Source organism: Nestor notabilis, unplaced genomic scaffold (assembly GCF_000696875.1).
Source record: "Nestor notabilis isolate BGI_N333 unplaced genomic scaffold, ASM69687v1 scaffold6923, whole genome shotgun sequence".
Lineage (NCBI taxonomy): Eukaryota > Metazoa > Chordata > Aves > Psittaciformes > Psittacidae > Nestor > Nestor notabilis.
Genome location: NW_009922293.1, coordinates 15,290 through 31,056, shown reverse-complemented (window position 1 = coordinate 31,056; position 15,767 = coordinate 15,290). Strand labels below are relative to the sequence as shown.

General features: G+C 42.8%; 2 protein-coding genes across 2 annotated transcripts in view; one reads left to right on the top strand and one right to left on the bottom strand.

Annotated features, from left to right (window-relative positions):
• Nucleotides 1-5,759, top strand: part of FBXL5 (F-box and leucine-rich repeat protein 5) — a 19,562-nt gene extending 13,803 nt beyond the window's left edge. Inside the window, exon 10 of the mRNA XM_010011546.1 lies at nucleotides 5,102-5,759. Within this exon, the coding sequence (XP_010009848.1) occupies nucleotides 5,102-5,178 (77 nt within the window). The 3' untranslated portion in view covers nucleotides 5,179-5,759. The remainder of the gene's footprint in view (nucleotides 1-5,101) is intronic.
• Nucleotides 5,760-7,935: 2,176 nt separating this feature from the next.
• The window catches only part of LOC104403417 (coiled-coil and C2 domain-containing protein 2A-like), a gene marked incomplete at its 5' end in the record, with an annotated part of 20,925 nt that continues 13,093 nt past the window's right edge, over nucleotides 7,936-15,767 (bottom strand). The window contains 9 exons of the mRNA XM_010011547.1: nucleotides 7,936-8,124; nucleotides 9,111-9,288; nucleotides 9,746-9,804; nucleotides 10,404-10,526; nucleotides 12,635-12,769; nucleotides 13,366-13,479; nucleotides 13,960-14,049; nucleotides 14,530-14,733; nucleotides 15,613-15,633. Of these exons, the coding sequence (XP_010009849.1) occupies nucleotides 7,936-8,124; nucleotides 9,111-9,288; nucleotides 9,746-9,804; nucleotides 10,404-10,526; nucleotides 12,635-12,769; nucleotides 13,366-13,479; nucleotides 13,960-14,049; nucleotides 14,530-14,733; nucleotides 15,613-15,633 (1,113 nt within the window). The remainder of the gene's footprint in view (nucleotides 8,125-9,110; nucleotides 9,289-9,745; nucleotides 9,805-10,403; nucleotides 10,527-12,634; nucleotides 12,770-13,365; nucleotides 13,480-13,959; nucleotides 14,050-14,529; nucleotides 14,734-15,612; nucleotides 15,634-15,767) is intronic.

Below are 15,767 nucleotides of genomic sequence, written 5' to 3'. Positions count from 1 at the left end.
GGAAAGCGATAGCTGTGTCATTTAAATCAATCCCTATCTGTTTTGTTTCTTTGCATATATATAGGTTGTATTATATTAACTGCTTCACAAAGATTCCTGCCCTGTAAGCTTGTGGAGAATAATGTCATAATTTTCTTCACCTACCAGCTTATCAGGGATTATTTTGGGGGAAGGAGATGTGTTCTGGGATCATTTTGGAAAACCCATGGGTCTTGCAGAGCAAAAAATGGAGCCAACAGCATGGAATTTAGCCGTCTCTGAATAATAAAGATACTACTTTGTCATCTCCTGGTAAATCAGGGCGTTACTTTCACCTGCAGCCTGTTTTGAGATGTTTTTGTCTATAACCACTGAGCCTGGGGGCCCTTCAGCTTCACTGGATTTTCTCTGTGAAGGGTCTGCTGGACTTGCTTGGTAGGCATGTTTGTTTGCAGTTTGCAGCATTTCAAGTGCTGGTCTGACCATAGCTGCTCTACATTTTTAATAGGCTAAAACTAAAAAGGTAGAGCAGCTGTGGTTACATTGACTCAGTTGGCTTTGAGTCACAGCCCGCTGCTGCACAGCACTAATTCGGTGCAGGTTTTATGAGCAGAGGCCATGAATTTGCACACACTTCCAAATCTGTTTTGTTTGTTTGCTGTTAGTATGACTTCAGTTCTTGGTGTGCATACTAATGATTAGGATCTCTACTTCTGTTTTGCTCAGCACTGGAGTCTTGGAGTTAGATAATCCTCAGCTGCAGCTGAAAACAAATCTTTCAGTATATACCCTTTCTAACTACTGATTTTGTTTCAAGTCTCAAACACATTTGGTCAGTAAGAAGAATTCAGTGTTTGAGTTGTCTCCTGCCACGTCAAGTTTGTATTTCCCCATGGCTGTTTTATCCAGCTGTGTTCACTCCTTACTGTATACTCAGTTTTGAAGGAGTGCTCTCAGCTTTAGGATTGGAAAAACGGGGCTCTCTAATTTCTGCAGCAGTTGCTTTTTGAAGCTGTCACATATGATTCAGTTTCTAGACTTTTTAATGATGTAGTCCTCAGGTGCTGTAATTAAAGAAATAGGGCATTAATGAAATAAAGTTGTGGTAATTCTGATGATTCAGTCTTCTGGCATTTTGAAATTCACTGGGCACAGTTTGATCTGTCTTCCTGCAGTGGCGCCAGGACCTTGCAATTTTTCTTAAGATCTATGGACTCCTGTGTGCAGACTCATATGGGAATGCGTTGTTGTTAGACTTAGAGAGACCAGACTCTTGAAGTTCTACAGATGACCAAGGTGCTTTCATGAAGGTCTGTAAGTGTAACTTTACCAAAGGCTGATAGAGAGTAACACTTAGGAAACTCACATTTCAATTTAGTATTGCATTTATGTATTTTCTCAAAGGTAAAGCTTAATTTGGCTTTTTTTTTTTTTTTTTTTTAAATAATTCCCTTGGAATGTATTACTTTTGCTACATTACCATCACATACAGGTTACAGTATTGGTGATGGAGCCTCTGGCTGGTGGTGGCCGTGAAAAAGACCTGTCTTTCCTTCCCTCCTTTGTGTTCTTCCCAGCTCATTCTTCCTGCTTTCCTGTGGCCAGCATTAGTCTTTGTGCAGCTACTTCATAAATTTGATCAAGAACTTTCCCCCCAAGTCTTCTCTCTTCCTAGACAGGTCAGGGACCCATCTTGCTATAGACAACGTGAATGTTTCTGCCACCACAGGCAAGTGCTAGGAGAAGTGGCTGAAGGGATGTGGTGGTGGCAGACTGTTGTCCTGGCTGGAGGGGTTCTTCCACCACGGTCTTGGTCTGGATACTCATATGTTCTTGGTGAAATGCCTAAATTCTTCCCAGAAAGCTTCAGCTAGTTTTTGTTTCATTAGTACATGTAACAAAATGAAGCAATGAAATAGCTGTGCTCCTCTTATATTGCAAGACGTGCTTATATGTACTTTCTTTGAAAACACAGCTGTTCATCATGAGTAAAGAGGCCTTTATTGTGGGTCACTCGAAGCATCTGAGTGATCAGATGCGCACATAAAGAGCATTACAGTAATCCAGTTTAGAGGTGACTAAACCAGTAACATAGACTGTAGCAGGTTAGATGAGATGCGATTAACTTTGCTTTCCCAGGTGAACCAGCCCAAAGCACACTGCACTGCTAGCACTTGTTAAGTCATCACAGCCAGTAGAAGGAGAAGGGACCCTTCTGAAAGTGGTTCAGCCCCATTCTAAGATCTGAAATGACCATCTCATTCACTGGGCAATGTAAGAGGAACTGTATACTGTTACCATATTGCTTAAACTAGTGCATCAGTGAAGTGAGATGGAGACCTTGTATATAGAGGATTAGACATGGGACAAGAAATGCAGAGGGGTGAATTTTCACTGTGGTGTGGTTAATGTCATTTGTGATTCAGTGCCTAATAAATTAGGAAATGAAGCTATAAACTTTTCAGATGGTGCAGTTTATTTTGAAATTTCTAAGTTCTTGAGATTTTAAGTTGCTCTAGGACTGTTTAAAAACTGAAATGATAGGAAGAAGGGGCAGGGCTTTAATGGTCACTGTTCAGGATGGATAGGAATCTGGAAGGTGGCATCTTTTCCTGTGTTTCCCTGTGTCGTGTCCTGTTCCCCTCATGCTCCCCCGCAGTTCTGTGCTGTGATTGGTCTCACTCAGCATTTCCATCGCTGTTGTGGTGTAAGAAATGCACATGGTAACTTCCAAGTTTTTGAGTGGTACTGGGCTGCTGAAGATACCCAGAAGGACCTCTTCAGTACAGGTGTGTGTATGTATATGTGTGTGGTTGGGAATAATCAAACTGTGATTGCATGAAGCTGAAGTCAGAGCTGGCAGTTGCAGCGTGCAGACAGTGATTTCGGAGAGCTGCAGTGCTAATTCTGAGATCTTTCCTGTTTGCAGCAGCAGCCAGAAAAGCCACCAATGTTGTGCATCATCAGGGTGTTGAGAGCAAGATAGTGTTGCTGCATGGTCCTGGAAGCCTTGGGGTGCTCATGTTTGGAGTATTGCCTGTGGTTTTTCTCTTCCCACCTTGAGGAGTGTGTGTAATGGAGTTACAGAAGATACAGGCCTACTAAAAAGAGTTAGGGAACTGAGCAGCTGTCTTGCAAGGAGATGCTTAAAAGGCTGGAATGTTTCAATCTGGGAATGGGAAGGCTGGAAAGGGGATGGCGAATGCACAACAGTAACTCCGAATTCTGCAGTACCAGAGCCCAGTGACAGGAGATGAAGTGGGCAGGCACGTGTTCTAAATCAGATGTACAATGTAGTGGAACTCGGTCCTGTCAGAGTTGTGGAAGCAGTTAGGAAGAGGTTAAACAAGTGTGTGCAGGACTGAGCCATAAACAAATACTACAGGGGATGGACTTTAATGTCCCTACGACAGTCAGGTATGCTGGGAAGATGTAAAAGGTGTGCACGATAAGCGTATATTGTCTCCCTAGATAATAACACTTGCTGTTACCAGTGATGACGTTAGTGTTAGATGGACATTGGTCAGACCTAGAAGGGCACGTTTTATGTTCCAGTTACGAGCATGAGGAAGAACATTTAAAATGAGCAAGAAAAGGATGGCAACCAATATTGAAATATACTGAATATTCCCTTCCTTGGGACACTGTGGTTCTGTACATAACTGTGAACTGCAGAACTGTGGTTCTGTAACAAGTGTTTTACTAGAAATGTGGCAGTAGCTTCAGAATTACTGATGTGCTGCTTAGCTGTGGCCATGGTGAGGAAGGTCAGCTACAACTTGGAAAATGCTGCTGCACAGAACATGCTCTGCTAAACCAGCTATTCAGAAGCACCGAGTCTCCTTTCTTAAAGGACTTAAGAAGAGGCTTTCAAACTCTAGCTCTTAAGTGACTTGGAGGATCGAAGTCTAGTTCAGGTGAATAGAGATTTGAAAAGGAAAATCAGTTTACTGGCAAATGGAAGTTTAGTATTTTGCATACTGTAACCGTTGTCCCTCCTTATAGCTTCAGGTTTGTTCTATTCAGTCTCATGCATGTTAATTTAATTACCTTGTAGAATGTTGCTCATCGGTGTGTGGCACGAAGCAGAAAGCTGGTTTCCAGACACCATGTTCTTGGCAATTAATTGAATTGTGAGTTTGAATTACTGATCAAGAGAAAAAAACCAAGCCAGACATAGACATATAGTGTGGTGCCCTAGTTCATTACATGATTTTGCTAGTCTTTTCTAAATGCATTAAACCCACCTTAAATATTCTTTGATTTGTGTCATATACAAAGGGGGAGAAATTTGGGTTGTTCTGGTCAGGTCTTCCCCAGCTTTAGTTAACTCTGCACCCACTTCCAGTTTATGTCGGGTGCCAGAGTTCAGACAACCTGAATGTAAATATTTGTGTCCCTAAAGCAGGCTGCAGGAAATAAAATCCTGTACTAATAAATGTAATAGCTTCTTATCTCATGATCACTTTAACCTTTCAAGTTAAAGGGCTAACAGTAAGCAAAGGTAAGTGGAGGTGGGTGGAATTACTGTGATGGTTTGTACTGGGTGTGCTCCCAACTCTTCCTGAACGGCTGGTTTTTAGCCTTATGGCTTCTGGTAACTGCAGTGATGCTAAAGGTGATTTTTCTCTTTAGTTTTTGAGTCTCCAGTCAGACTATGCGAGGTCTGGCCAACCAGGAAGTGTTCATGGTGGAAAAAACCTTCCAGACTAAAATCCTGCTTCCATTATGGTAGAAATTCTTCTGGAGATTATGGTTGCTTTGGTAATGCCATGAGGTTGTCATCTGAGTTTGAGAACTGGGCGTCAAATATGCATTGTGAAAACACCCCTCCGTTCTGAAAGCCCGCTGAGAGCTTGCTGGAGCTTGCTCGTGTAGTGCTGCTCCTCGTACATCTGTGTCACTTTGAATTCAGTGTTACCTTCGTGGGACTAAGCTACCAGAGCACAAATCGAGCACACTTACACTGCGCTAGTGCTGGCAGTGTTTCAGACTTACAGTGCTGAATGAAGTTTAATGCAAGAATGAAAAGGAGATGCTTTCTGAGTTACCAGGTCACGAGGATTCTGGATCTGAACAAATGGCCTGTTCTTCTTTTCACATGTGTTCTGTTTTTGTGCAGGTCCTCATGCTGAAACCGCCAGTGGATGCCAGAATTTGCAGTGTGGTTTTCGGGCCTGCTGCCGCTCTGGCGAATGACCGCTGACTCCTGACCTTTCAGTCTACTTCATTTAGCTGAGCAGGCTTCCTTTCATGCACTTTACTTACAGTTCGCATCTTGTGTTAACAATCCTTGGAGTGAGATTCGTTCTACTAGCCTGACCCTGCCCACAACTTCAGAATCTTAATTATGAGTGTACTGTACAGTGTTGTAACAATCTCACAATCTCATTTGGTTTGAGGGGTGTTGGGTTTTGTTTTACTTCATTTGGGGAAGATGGGAAAACATTCAGATCTTTTTTTTTTTTTTAATGCCACTTTCTTCCAAGTTTGGCACTTAAATAGACTTTACTGGATTATTTTGTGTTAAGTGAATGGGCTTCTTTTTTCTGTTTTGAATCCGTAAGTACAGTATAAAGCTCTGCAGAGAATTTGAGATGTATTGTTTGCATTTGGGTAACAGTTCTGCATCTTTAGGAGCCTTGTTTCTTCCCCTTTCCTCTCATCCTGAAGTTGTTCTTTATATTGCAAAATTAGGGAAACTGCCACCTTCCTTTTGCATTTGGTTTTGTATTTGGGCTTGAAAGACATACTCAAATAAAACATTCCCACCAGTAAAACCCTGGCGTAGCACTTGAGTTGTACATGCTTCTGAGGTGTGATGTGCAGGCGTACCATGCCAGCGAGCTGCAGAGGTGGGCTGGGTGTTGAAGAGCTGTGAACCTGCAGTGAGTGGGGGGGGTTGTGTTTTGGTTTGGTTTTTTATTCCCCTGACTGTGCTAAGATGTATTTTTGACACAGCTTCCAAGGAAGCCTGTTTTCATTAACGTGAAATCCATGGAAGGCAACGTTACGTTTTTCCCCTTTGCTTTGATTTGTAAAAAGGCCCCTCGCTGCACAGCAGAGATGATCAGGGAGGCAGAGGATCCACTGTTGGGCCAAGTGAAACCTGAGCTAGAAAGAGATGAGTAATGTTTGAGTAGTGCATGAGTGCGTGCGGGCTGGTATGGGGAAGAGCCTGTGGCAAGAGGGAGTGTTGTGGCCCATGCTAAGGTGCAAACTTCAGTGGCCACTAGCTCATAACTGACAAGGTGGTTTCCTCAGGCAGAGGAGGGGTGGGTGGCACCCTGGTTTTGGCTGGCATAGAGTTAATTTTCTTCCTAGTAGCCGGTGCAGTGCTGTGCCTTGGCTTCAGTCTGAGAACACTGCTGATGATAACACACCGATGTTTCAGTTGTTGCTAAGTAATGCTTACCCCGATCAAGGACATTTTCAGTCTCATGCTCTGCCAGTGAGGAGGTGCACAAGAAGCTGGGTGTGAGCAGAGACAGGACACCTGACCCAAACTGGCCAAAGGGGTATTCCATACCACAGCACCTCATGCCCAGTGTAGAAACTGGGGGGAGTTGGCTGGGGGAAGTCAATTGCTGCTTGGGGTCGGGCTGGGTATCGGTCAGCGGGTGGCGAGCAATTGTATTGTGCATCACTTGTGTTTGCTGGGTGTTTTTTTAATTTGGTTGGGTTGGGTTTTGTGGGGTTTTTTGGGAGGGGGTGTCTTTAATATCTTTTTGTTATTTCCCTTTTCATTATTATTATTGCTAGTAGTATTAGTATTGTACTTTCATTATTAAACTGTTCTTATCTCAACCCATGAGGTTTACCTTCTGATTCTCCTCCTCATCCTACTGGGTGGGGGGGAAGTGAGGGACAGGCTGTGTGGGTTAAACCACATCAGTGGCCACCTTTGCGTAAGGCAGACAGCTCTCTGCTGCCCATCCCGCCTCTTTTGAAGGCTGTCATTTTCACTTGGAAGAGTGTGATTAGGAAGGGAACTGCTGGAAATATATATATATATATATATTTGTATCAGTATTGGCACTATTAACACCACTACTTGCATATGCTGGCAGCGTTCAACGCCAGGTTGGACAGGGCCTTGAGCAACCTGGTCTAGTGGAAGGTGTCCCTGCCCATTGCAGAGGGGTTGGAACTAGGTGATCTCTAAGGTCCAAACTAAACCATTCTATGATTCTATGCTATTAATATGCAAATTTGTTTTTTAGTAAACTATTCTTTTGATAATCTTTTATTAAGGTAACTTGCAGGTAAGGATTTCATACTCCAAAGTAATTTAATTAAATTCTTGTATAAAATGAATGAGCTTCCAGTTAGGTTTTGTCATAAATATTTATTAAAGATGAAGCATTTAACTTCTGAAGAAAATGTCATCTTATACCTCTAAATGGTGCTGGCATTATACAGCCACTGAGTATGGAACAGCAGATGAAACCGCCTCTTAAAAACTGAAGTATGGTCTTCACTGATGGCTCTTTGGTGCATGAAATGTACTTGTGGGTAAATACTCCTGATCTTCATTCAGGAACTGGAGTACTGGAAAACTCTATTTGCCAGTGTCTTTCAGGAGGAAGAAAGGCTGTAGATAAAATAAACCCTCTGATACCTAGAAATGAGGTGGCTGAACTGCTGTGTTAGTTTGTGTTGTCACCATATGTGAGCATCGGTAATGCTCTTGAGAGTGGTATCCCATTGGGAGCAATAAACATGGCATAAAAATCACCTATTAGTACTGGAGTTCCAAGCTGTAAGTCTCTTCCTTGGTGGTGGTAAGTAGTCTCATCAGTGGCTGTGGGGTGAGTAACACTCATGTTTGCAGCTGGAAAAACCTCATTTGATTTTTAAAGTACTTGAGATAGCTCAAAGCAGCAGCGTGAGAAATCTGTTGTATGTTTGTCCCCTACATAAGCCAGTTTCTTGAGGTAAGCTGACTGGTCTGTACTACTTACTTCGAACAAGTGAAGCCACATAAATCCATACAGAGAGAACATTTTGGGGATAGGCGTGAACATACACAGCTAGTGCAAATTCAACGTTGGAAATGTCAATGGTGTGAACGCCGGTGCTGTGTACAGCTTCTATTAAAGGTCTGACTTCAGAGAATGGCCTGTGAATAGGAAATCCAGAGACCTGGGAGAGAGAACGAGGGAAAACCACATCAGGTAATGAGGAAAGGTAAAGGCACCTGAATAAATACACAGGTTTAAAAACCTGTTCTACTGTACTTGCAAATTTATGCAGGCCCGAGGAGATGCAATAACAAAAGGCCTATTTTCTGTTTTAATACCACCTCTCTATTTCCTATACTCCAGGCGAGCTGCTGCCATTTCTCCTCTTTGGGTTAAGTTTGAAGTGAAGATGTTTATAAATGCAGTAGAATAAAGTTACATTAATGATCACATCCAGTGTAACTGCAGCTTTTCTGCCTTCTAACTGGTGTTAATTCATTGTGTTCTCCTGCCTGCACTGGCTGGGGACGATGTGGCAGCCATCTCCTGCCCATCGGCAGGTCCAACAGGAACTGAAACCACAGCTCACTTAGGAAATGGCCACCTTGCGCCTGGTGCTGTCACCACGTGTGTGAGCAGGAGGAGCTGGAGGACCTAACCTTTACAACAGCCTGAAGGAAGAAGGCCCCAGGCACATTGGTGGCTGCAGTGAATGCTGAAGTACAATTTCTTCTGTGTTTAAAGAGTGGAGCAAGGAGCAGAAAACAAGTAAAGCATGTTGTTGTGTGGGCTCCTGCAGCTCTAAGTAGACTGTGTGTAACACTACTCAGCACCAGTGTTACTGACCAGACTTGAGAGCTCATTACCTCTCAACTGATGCTGTGGTAGAGCGATAATACAAGAAGAGTGCAGCTGGTTTATCTGTACATTCTGATCTTTACATTCAACAGGAAAATTTTATCTTCAACATCTACAAATGAAAAGGAAAATCACTCCTTCACTCTGTAAATACTACATCTGTTTATCTTGAGTATAAAAGCCCTCGTGACTTGGTAGCAGAGGAAATAAATATCCCAGCACACTTTCATATCACAGAGTAGCAATACAAAACCCCAGGGATTTAGATTCCTCCTCCTATGCACACGCCAGTCGTGTTCACAGCAGTACCCTGTAATCCCCTAGCTGTTTCTGCAGCTCAGCCTGATGATCGCCTTCTACATCTTTGCCTTGGTTTTGTTCCAGCAGTGGCAAAAAGCTCCGCAGGGTAGAGGTACAGTATCTGTTCCAGCGAGTGAGGTGCCTTGGTCTCCACTCCATGATCTTCTCTTTTAGTATTTTTTCAATCCTGCAGTAAAACAGACTGATTGTTACCGTCCTTACCCTGAGTGGACGCGTGACTGCTCCTCCCTGGCAGGCTTAGGACGGATTATGGGGAACACGAATGACCTCAGTTAAATTTACTGCTACCTAAAAGCACAGAAAAGCAATGCCAGCACAGCTGTGTTGTGCCTGCACGTTCACTGACCGGAGGGGAAGCCAGGAGCTTGCAGCCCTTTCTAGTTTACAGCCTCTCGTCTCTCTGCAGCATCTTGTTTATTAGGAAGCTGTGCAGCCACGACTGATCAGCTCTTTCTATCTGGCAGTCTCTATTAACGAGGGAGCATGAAAAGCAGATCTCTGACCTCCTGCCGGCTTTTTTAGGCCAGTCTCAGCTCCCAGCATTCAGAGCAGGTTTTGGGATCTGGGTGTGAAGAGGCACTGGTGATCAGCACTGACGGCAGTTGTTCTGGAGGTACAATTACCTGCCCTGTAGTTCCACAGCAGCAGCCTTGTCCGAACACTGGTAAACTAATTCTTCAGGCTAGTGAGAAATAAGACAGTAAAATATGAAACTGTGCAGTCTCTTCTGGCTATACAACAGTGTAACAAACATCAGGAGTTACTGCCCTGCTGGTACTCACATGAGTTCACAGTTACGCTAAAATAATCTATTATTTAGTAGAGACATGATACAAACATGAAGTAGATGCTGTGTGTAACACTGGTTTTTTGTTCGGTTCCCCCCACCCCCAGCCCCCAAACTACAACTACCTTTGATAAACTGTGGAGAAATCCCTGGGTGTTTATTAAGGCTGTCCTAGCCATAAGGTAAGAGTGGACATTACGATACCAAGCTACTACTTTAGATATGTCTGTGTTAAAGATTTGTTCCTTTTTACCTTGCTGTTGTCCCGTGTTCTTACATGGAGAGTTAGAGGACAACAGCTGTGCCTCCATTCTCTATAAACCCAAATACTTTGCACTATTCTGCTTGCCTTTCGTTTTAAGCAGTGTCTGGGAAAATCTGTTTAAAACCCAATCCTATTACATAAATACACTTATCCACAGAAGCCCAAAGAATTCAGTCTGTGGCCTCTCAACCCCTCAAACCAAGCTGTTTGTTATTAAATCCATTGATACCTGAACACTGTTGAGGCCAGGGTAAGGGAAGCTTCTGGAAAAGAAGGGCCTCCAACGTTTTGGTTTGCTGACATCAAAACTTATCCTTGCTGGAGAATCATGTTCTTGCACATTAAACCAAACCTATGAGAAAGCAAGTTTAACTTTCAGTATATAACCACAGTTAGGGAACACATTCCACCTATGTGCCAATAACATACCGTACCATTCTGACCTCCCAGAGCAATTGCCAGTATGAGTTCATATGGAGCAAGGCACTCTGGTGTAGTCACAGCTCATGTGCAACAGAAGGGGTGGTGCTGCTCTGTTATGTCTCATGCTTTTGAATGTGGACTGAGAGTAGTGTATGAACAGAACTACTGTCTGCAGTTGGCAACTCTGAGAATCACAGCATCATTTAGGCTGGAAAGGACTAAGATGGAGTCCAACAGCAAGCCTCTTCCTGCTGCCTCTTTGCTTCCTCCAGTATTTGTTTCCTACACCTCACCTGCTGTGCACTGGGGCAGATTTTATGCTGTCAGAAACTTTCTGCCTTTACCATCACTTCAGCATCACATGGTGTTGGGCTTCGCTCTACTTCGGAGCCTCCTCGGCTGTGCTGAGCTGCATTCCCACCCCTCTGAACTGCTAATTCTGACTGATGGGATTCTTCAGTGGCCCAGCACAGTGCAGCTGTGGCTCTGACACCTGGTAGCCTGCAGCACCCCAGCACCACTGGTATTTCGAGCTTGTGATGCAGAGTCGAAGTAGCTACTGCGGATGCGCACAGCTCCTGTGTGTATTCTGTCAAGGGGAAACCATGTCTTGCACCCCACTTTTTTATAGACGTTCAATTTGGTCTGTGTTTGAGCCTAGTCTGAAGCATGACAGCATTGTAGGCTCCTGGTTCAAAACAACCTGTAAATAAGGGCTGCCAAGGCTGCAAAAAGTACCAACAATTAGTACGTAAATGTACTAGTTAACACCTAACCTTTTGTGACTGAGGGTTCTGTGTGCAGCCTGTATGACACAACAGAGGTGCTTTCTCCCCACTGGCTATGGAGCGGGATGGCCCTGCTGGCACACCCCTGCTCAGTCACAGGTACACGGGAACAGGACACCCTGAAAGATGTTGAGCTCTGTGGTGCAAGGTTAGCTGATGAGGTGGTCAGTGCTGAGCTCCCGAGCTGCTGCTTCCAGCAATTAAGTTACAATTCTGTTAACTGCAGGTTTAGTACCACTTAAAAAAAACCCAAACCAAGTCAAATCCCTCCCCAGAACACTCCCAGTGACACAGAACTGACACTTTAAATATGCTTTAGAATAGTAAATTCTCAGCCAAAGTCATGATTTGTGTTCAGAATAAAACCCCAGATGATTACAAAACAAAACTGACAATGCATGACACTTCAGATGACTTCTCCAGGTATGTTTTCAATGCAGAATATAAAAGCTGTTTGCTATAATTCAGTGCACAATGGAAGCCTGACTCACTGTTTCCTTATAGTGTTCCTAAAACATGGAGGAGCAAACTTTTAAACTGAACTTTGGGTTTCAAAGAAAACCTCGGGTTCCTTTTTTAAACTGACCTTGTGCTTCCTGAGACTGTCACACGTCTCTACCTCGCCATCACGTCCTGGTTTGTGTCCCCAGGAGCTTCCAGCCATGCCCAGCAATGCTGCTGGCAGGAACCTGCCCAGAGATTCTGTCCCTCCTGGCACAGGCCCAGCTCAGCCCCATTTCCTCTCCTCTGGCTCCCCTGTCCTGGGCTGCACAGCTCTTGCCCTCTCTTCTCTGCCTTACTGCTCTCTCCCAGAGGGTTTCCAGCCGCACAGTGAGTAATGTCACAGTGACCACGCACTAGTATTCCTTGTATTTTACAGCAAATAAACAGGAGGACTTGACACCAGGCAGAAAATCAGTATAGTTTCTGTGCCTTGTAGTGCCAGCTCTGTTTTGCACACTGAACCCTATAGGGCGTGCCAGCCATTGCAAATGCAACTCAAGTGACTCCTTCCAGTACACTTCATTTATAAAATTATATGAACAGATGTCATGATCCACGTAACTGCTGATTAAAAACATCCTTCCTATTTAAAGTAGCTGAAAAACCTGCTTAATATTCAGAAAATCACTAATAAAGTGACAGCCTAAATACAGTTACATTGATGAACAAATGACGAACAAGGTCAAGGAAAATATCAAGGCACCAACTCTTACGTGTACAGAAATGTGACAAAACACTTACTTACATTATCACAGCTGATCAGACAGTACACGTTTTGTAAGGGGCAGAAAGTATCATACTGCCCATAAAAACATCCAGTACTGGGGTTCCAAATCACATACTGACTTCGTTCCAAAGTTAATACGTATGCAGTTGGTCCCTAGGAAGAAAGAAAAAGTGTGAGAAAGATGTTTGAAAACTGGCTCCAAAGGCAGCATGTTTTGTGTTGTTTGTTTGGAATATTAACTTTATTGTTGAGATTAAGAGCACTTCTGAGGGGCACACTGGTTGGAAGAATGTACAGGTTCATGACAGTTCAACCAACTAACACATAACGTGGTCTCTGTCTCTTATGTGGCAGAGAAACATCAGACATACACAGCCCCGAGCCGCTCCTAAACTACACATCCTGAAAGTCATCTTGGTTCAGCTACAAACTGATGTGAAATTCCACATCCAGGAATGTTTAATGGATGCCTCTTCAGTACCAGCATGTCCTGCTTGAATACTGCCACAACCCTTATCCATTGCCACCTCCAAGAGAAAGGACTGCCACTGGGGCAGCACATTCTGTGTCTCACCCATCAGCCTTCCCTCATACAGGCACATAAGGAATTTCCCAGCTCCTTTTTTATATTATCTCTCAGGAATCCCTGAAAAATCATGTCAGTGAGAAACAATTCTATCCATTGGTGGGAACCAAAGACTGCCCAGAATACAAGTTAATGCTGAGACCAAGTGAAAAAATCCTCTTACCTCAGGAATAGCGTTTCCAATGATAAGCCAGGCTTTTTTCCCCATACCAAGGAAATAATTACACAAGAGCACGGCGTGTTCTTCCTCATCTCCCGCCAGGAGGTACAGAAATTGCTAATTAAGGTGCAAGGAAAAAAGAAGTCTTTCTGTGCAGTTATCAACTGTGTTTTCAACACTTAATAGTGGGATTTTTCTGTAGTTCCTCCATCACTACAGTGATCACTTTAAGCCTACTTTTAAAGTCTTGATCAGTCAGTATCCCTTCACTTGCATGTGACTAGCTATTTTGGATTGGTCTATAATTGAAAAACACCCAGGAAAAACTTAAAGCCCTAACCTAAGGGTCAATCAACCCTGTCAATCAAGCAACCTCTCAAAGGAAAAATTCTGGCTCATATCAGGATGAACAACTTTTTTCAAGCTTTGGTCCTTGTTCTTTGAAATAAACAGTGCTCACAGTAATAGAATCAAAGAATAATTTCAGTCTGAAGGGACTTCAAGAGCTCATCTAGGACAATCTCCCCCTGAAACAGGGGCTGCTAGGATGTTACACCACATTCATGAGGATAAAGAACTGTTTAATGCATTTCTTACATCTGACGTACTCCATAAATCACAAATTCCAGCAAATGACACACTATCCGGCAAAAAAGGAATCAAAGAAACATATCGAGCCACCAACTCCTGCAAGAAAACATAACAAAGCAAGTCACTCCTTCAGTTCACACCACTACAGCAGTATTATTCCAGGTGTAAAGCACAGTGCTATTGCCACAGACATCAGTGACAAAACACTGACTAACCCCACTGCAGCAGCAAATAGCTCATTCTAGAACTCATACCAAAGACTGATATGATTTCCTCCCATTGAGATATGGCATAATTCTTTGTCTTTTAAAGCACAATACTCATTAATATATCTACTTTTATCCAGAGAAGACAAATATCCTTTTCCAGGATCATTATGGATAGACTCCCTGTGTATCACACACAGTCATTACTACTTTATATCCTACCTGCAGTCCTTCCTTTACAAAAAGTGTAGCTGTACAACTGATGTACAGAACTGGTACGTGCCTACGTGCGCGTGTGTGTGCACATGTGAATGCACACACTTGGAAATCCGTATCCCAGAAACTTGCACTGTCTTTCCCGAGTACTTACTGCTGCTGATTGAGAACTGTCTGGGACGGCATCAAGAAGCTCCTCTGGTGGATTCAGAGGTTTGATATATTTGGTAATAAAAACTGTTTTCCCACTGAGGTCAATCACAGTTGTTAGGCATTGGCGGCTTGGAAACGCTGATGTACATTCGGCTTCATACTTTGCTGCTGCCTGGAGCAATTTCTCATCTTCTTGGGTGTCAAACTTGAAAAGACAGTAGAATTTATACAAAAATTGTTTTATTTATAGTTTGGGCTTAAGCCTTTACTGTATTTGGACTTATTTCACCATTCATAGGAACATAAATGCAGTGAAAAATTCTTCCCTAACAGCATTTTGAACTTTGCTGCAGTATATACTTTGGCTCTCAGTCATATAAGAAAGGTCAAAGTAACAGAAAATCAGGCAATTTGCATTTACTTATGAATGCACATAATGACCTGTACCTATAAGCAGACTCTATTAAAGCACTGAAAAGTTATGGCCAAATAAACCTGCAGGAATGAGTATGCAACACCATGTATTGATTCAAAGTTAAACAATTAGGTACTATCCTACCTGCTATTCACACAGCAATGATTAAAACGACAGCTGAGGTTATGAACAAAATCCCAGTGATTTTTATATAAATAATACTGTGACAACCCTGTGCAATGCCAAAATATTTGCAGGGAAGGTCCAAGTAATTTTTAGATCAACCCTTGTAATTCAGACTTGTCTAGAATTTCAATGCTTTTAGATGAGATTTTCCAGAAGCAAATCTAGCACATATTAACTATGTAACAGTGACAATTATTTACTCATACATCACCTAAGATGTCATCCTTTAAAAGTATCAGGATCAGTCAAAATAGTTTTTTTCAGCCACTTAGAATCCCTTGTATATTAACAGCCAAAACTTACAGCCTCTGGAACTTTGTAAATTCAAATGTAGTCATTCACTGCAAATATCACTGACAAACAACTCCTATGTCAGAGTCAAGCAACGCAAAGCGCACAAAGACTGCTGAATGGCACAAAACTAAGCTACATGTTACACAGGGAACAACAGGAATCTCACAGCTGATCTAATTAATATTGTACCTTCTTAAGCATTTCATTCATCTATATATTCAGGAAGGACAGCAGGAGAAGGAGGAAAAATAAGTAAAGAAACGAAAAAAGGTATTTGAAAATCAAACTAAAATTGAGCTTAGCATCCTAAAGCAGCACACAAGTGTTTCAGATGATTTAACTTC